Genomic DNA, 1,057 nt, shown 5'->3' with positions numbered 1-1,057 from the left:
ATGTGGCCCTCTGGTAGTGTCAACAATAAATTGTGGCCCCTTTCATCSCTGTTTTACAAACCAAACATGCATATCGCACAGCCCTGCTTTCAGAAATTAAACATTTTGCTAACAAATGGACACCACAGGTAATCTATGAGTCTTGGCTCCAAACGCCTAATTTTAGCTCAACATGTGTCAAAATGAGTTACAGATGCTAGCTGTGGCGGCCATCTTGAATCAATCAGTTCTAAAGGAGCATCCACTGATTATTTCAGTGGTTCGTGGGATATTTTGCTAACAGACACATAACACTTGAGTTACTCCATTAGACAATCTCACCATGGGACWGAATATTTTTTTAATAAATCACATAAATGGAGATAAATGTAAATGGTGATGTGCTAATTAAATGGCTGGCTGGCTGGCTGGTACCCACCACACAGAGATGCGATCTTTGGGGTAGTTGAGCCTCTCCAGAGCTCCGAGGAAGTACGGCAGGGAGTGAGCGGTGTTCCGGGCTAGGATGGCGACAACCACGGTGGGGGGCTGCATTTTCGACTCCTCCGGATATTTCTCCTCCGAAAAGTAACATTCTGCTCGGAAAAGTAGCGCTGYCGAAATTAAAAATGGAAGCAACATGATAGAAGTCCGTCCTGCTGTAAAAGTAGCTTCGGTCTGAAAGTTGGGTCGAGCCATCCCCCGGAAACAGCAAACCAGTCAGCTAACCAGCTTGCCTTCAAAATTATGGTGCGCGTTTTCACGAACTATTACGGCGAGTGTATTACGTTCATGTTTTCTGATTTCAAAATAAAATATCCTAAGTGCCGCGTTATGTATGGATCATGAGTGCAACTATGCATTTTTATTTTATTTAAATGTAAAATTTAAGAAAAGTATATCAAGTAAGCTTTTGAGTGCATTTTATTTTGAAATCAGCTGCGTGTCCCGGAGAACGACACATCCTCCGCTTGGCCCCTCCCTTCCTTTTCACCAAAGACTCACACACAGCGCAGAGTGTAGAGAGACACAGTGCAGACAGACACACACAGTGCAGACACACACACACAGTGCAGAC

The 1,057-nt window shown here is 43.9% G+C and overlaps 1 protein-coding gene across 1 annotated transcript in view; it reads right to left on the bottom strand.

Annotated features, from left to right (window-relative positions):
• Nucleotides 1-678, bottom strand: part of cercam (cerebral endothelial cell adhesion molecule) — a gene marked incomplete in the record, with an annotated part of 13,518 nt that extends 12,840 nt beyond the window's left edge. The window contains 1 exon segment of the mRNA XM_014003870.1: nucleotides 419-678. Within this exon segment, the coding sequence (XP_013859324.1) occupies nucleotides 419-678 (260 nt within the window).
• Between the last annotated feature and the right edge of the window lie 379 nt (nucleotides 679-1,057).

Source organism: Austrofundulus limnaeus, unplaced genomic scaffold (assembly GCF_001266775.1).
Source record: "Austrofundulus limnaeus strain Quisiro unplaced genomic scaffold, Austrofundulus_limnaeus-1.0 Scaffold20, whole genome shotgun sequence".
Classification (NCBI taxonomy): Eukaryota; Metazoa; Chordata; class Actinopteri; order Cyprinodontiformes; family Rivulidae; genus Austrofundulus; species Austrofundulus limnaeus.
The sequence above is the reverse complement of the archived record's forward strand: the minus strand, read 5'-3'. Positions and strand labels throughout refer to the sequence as shown.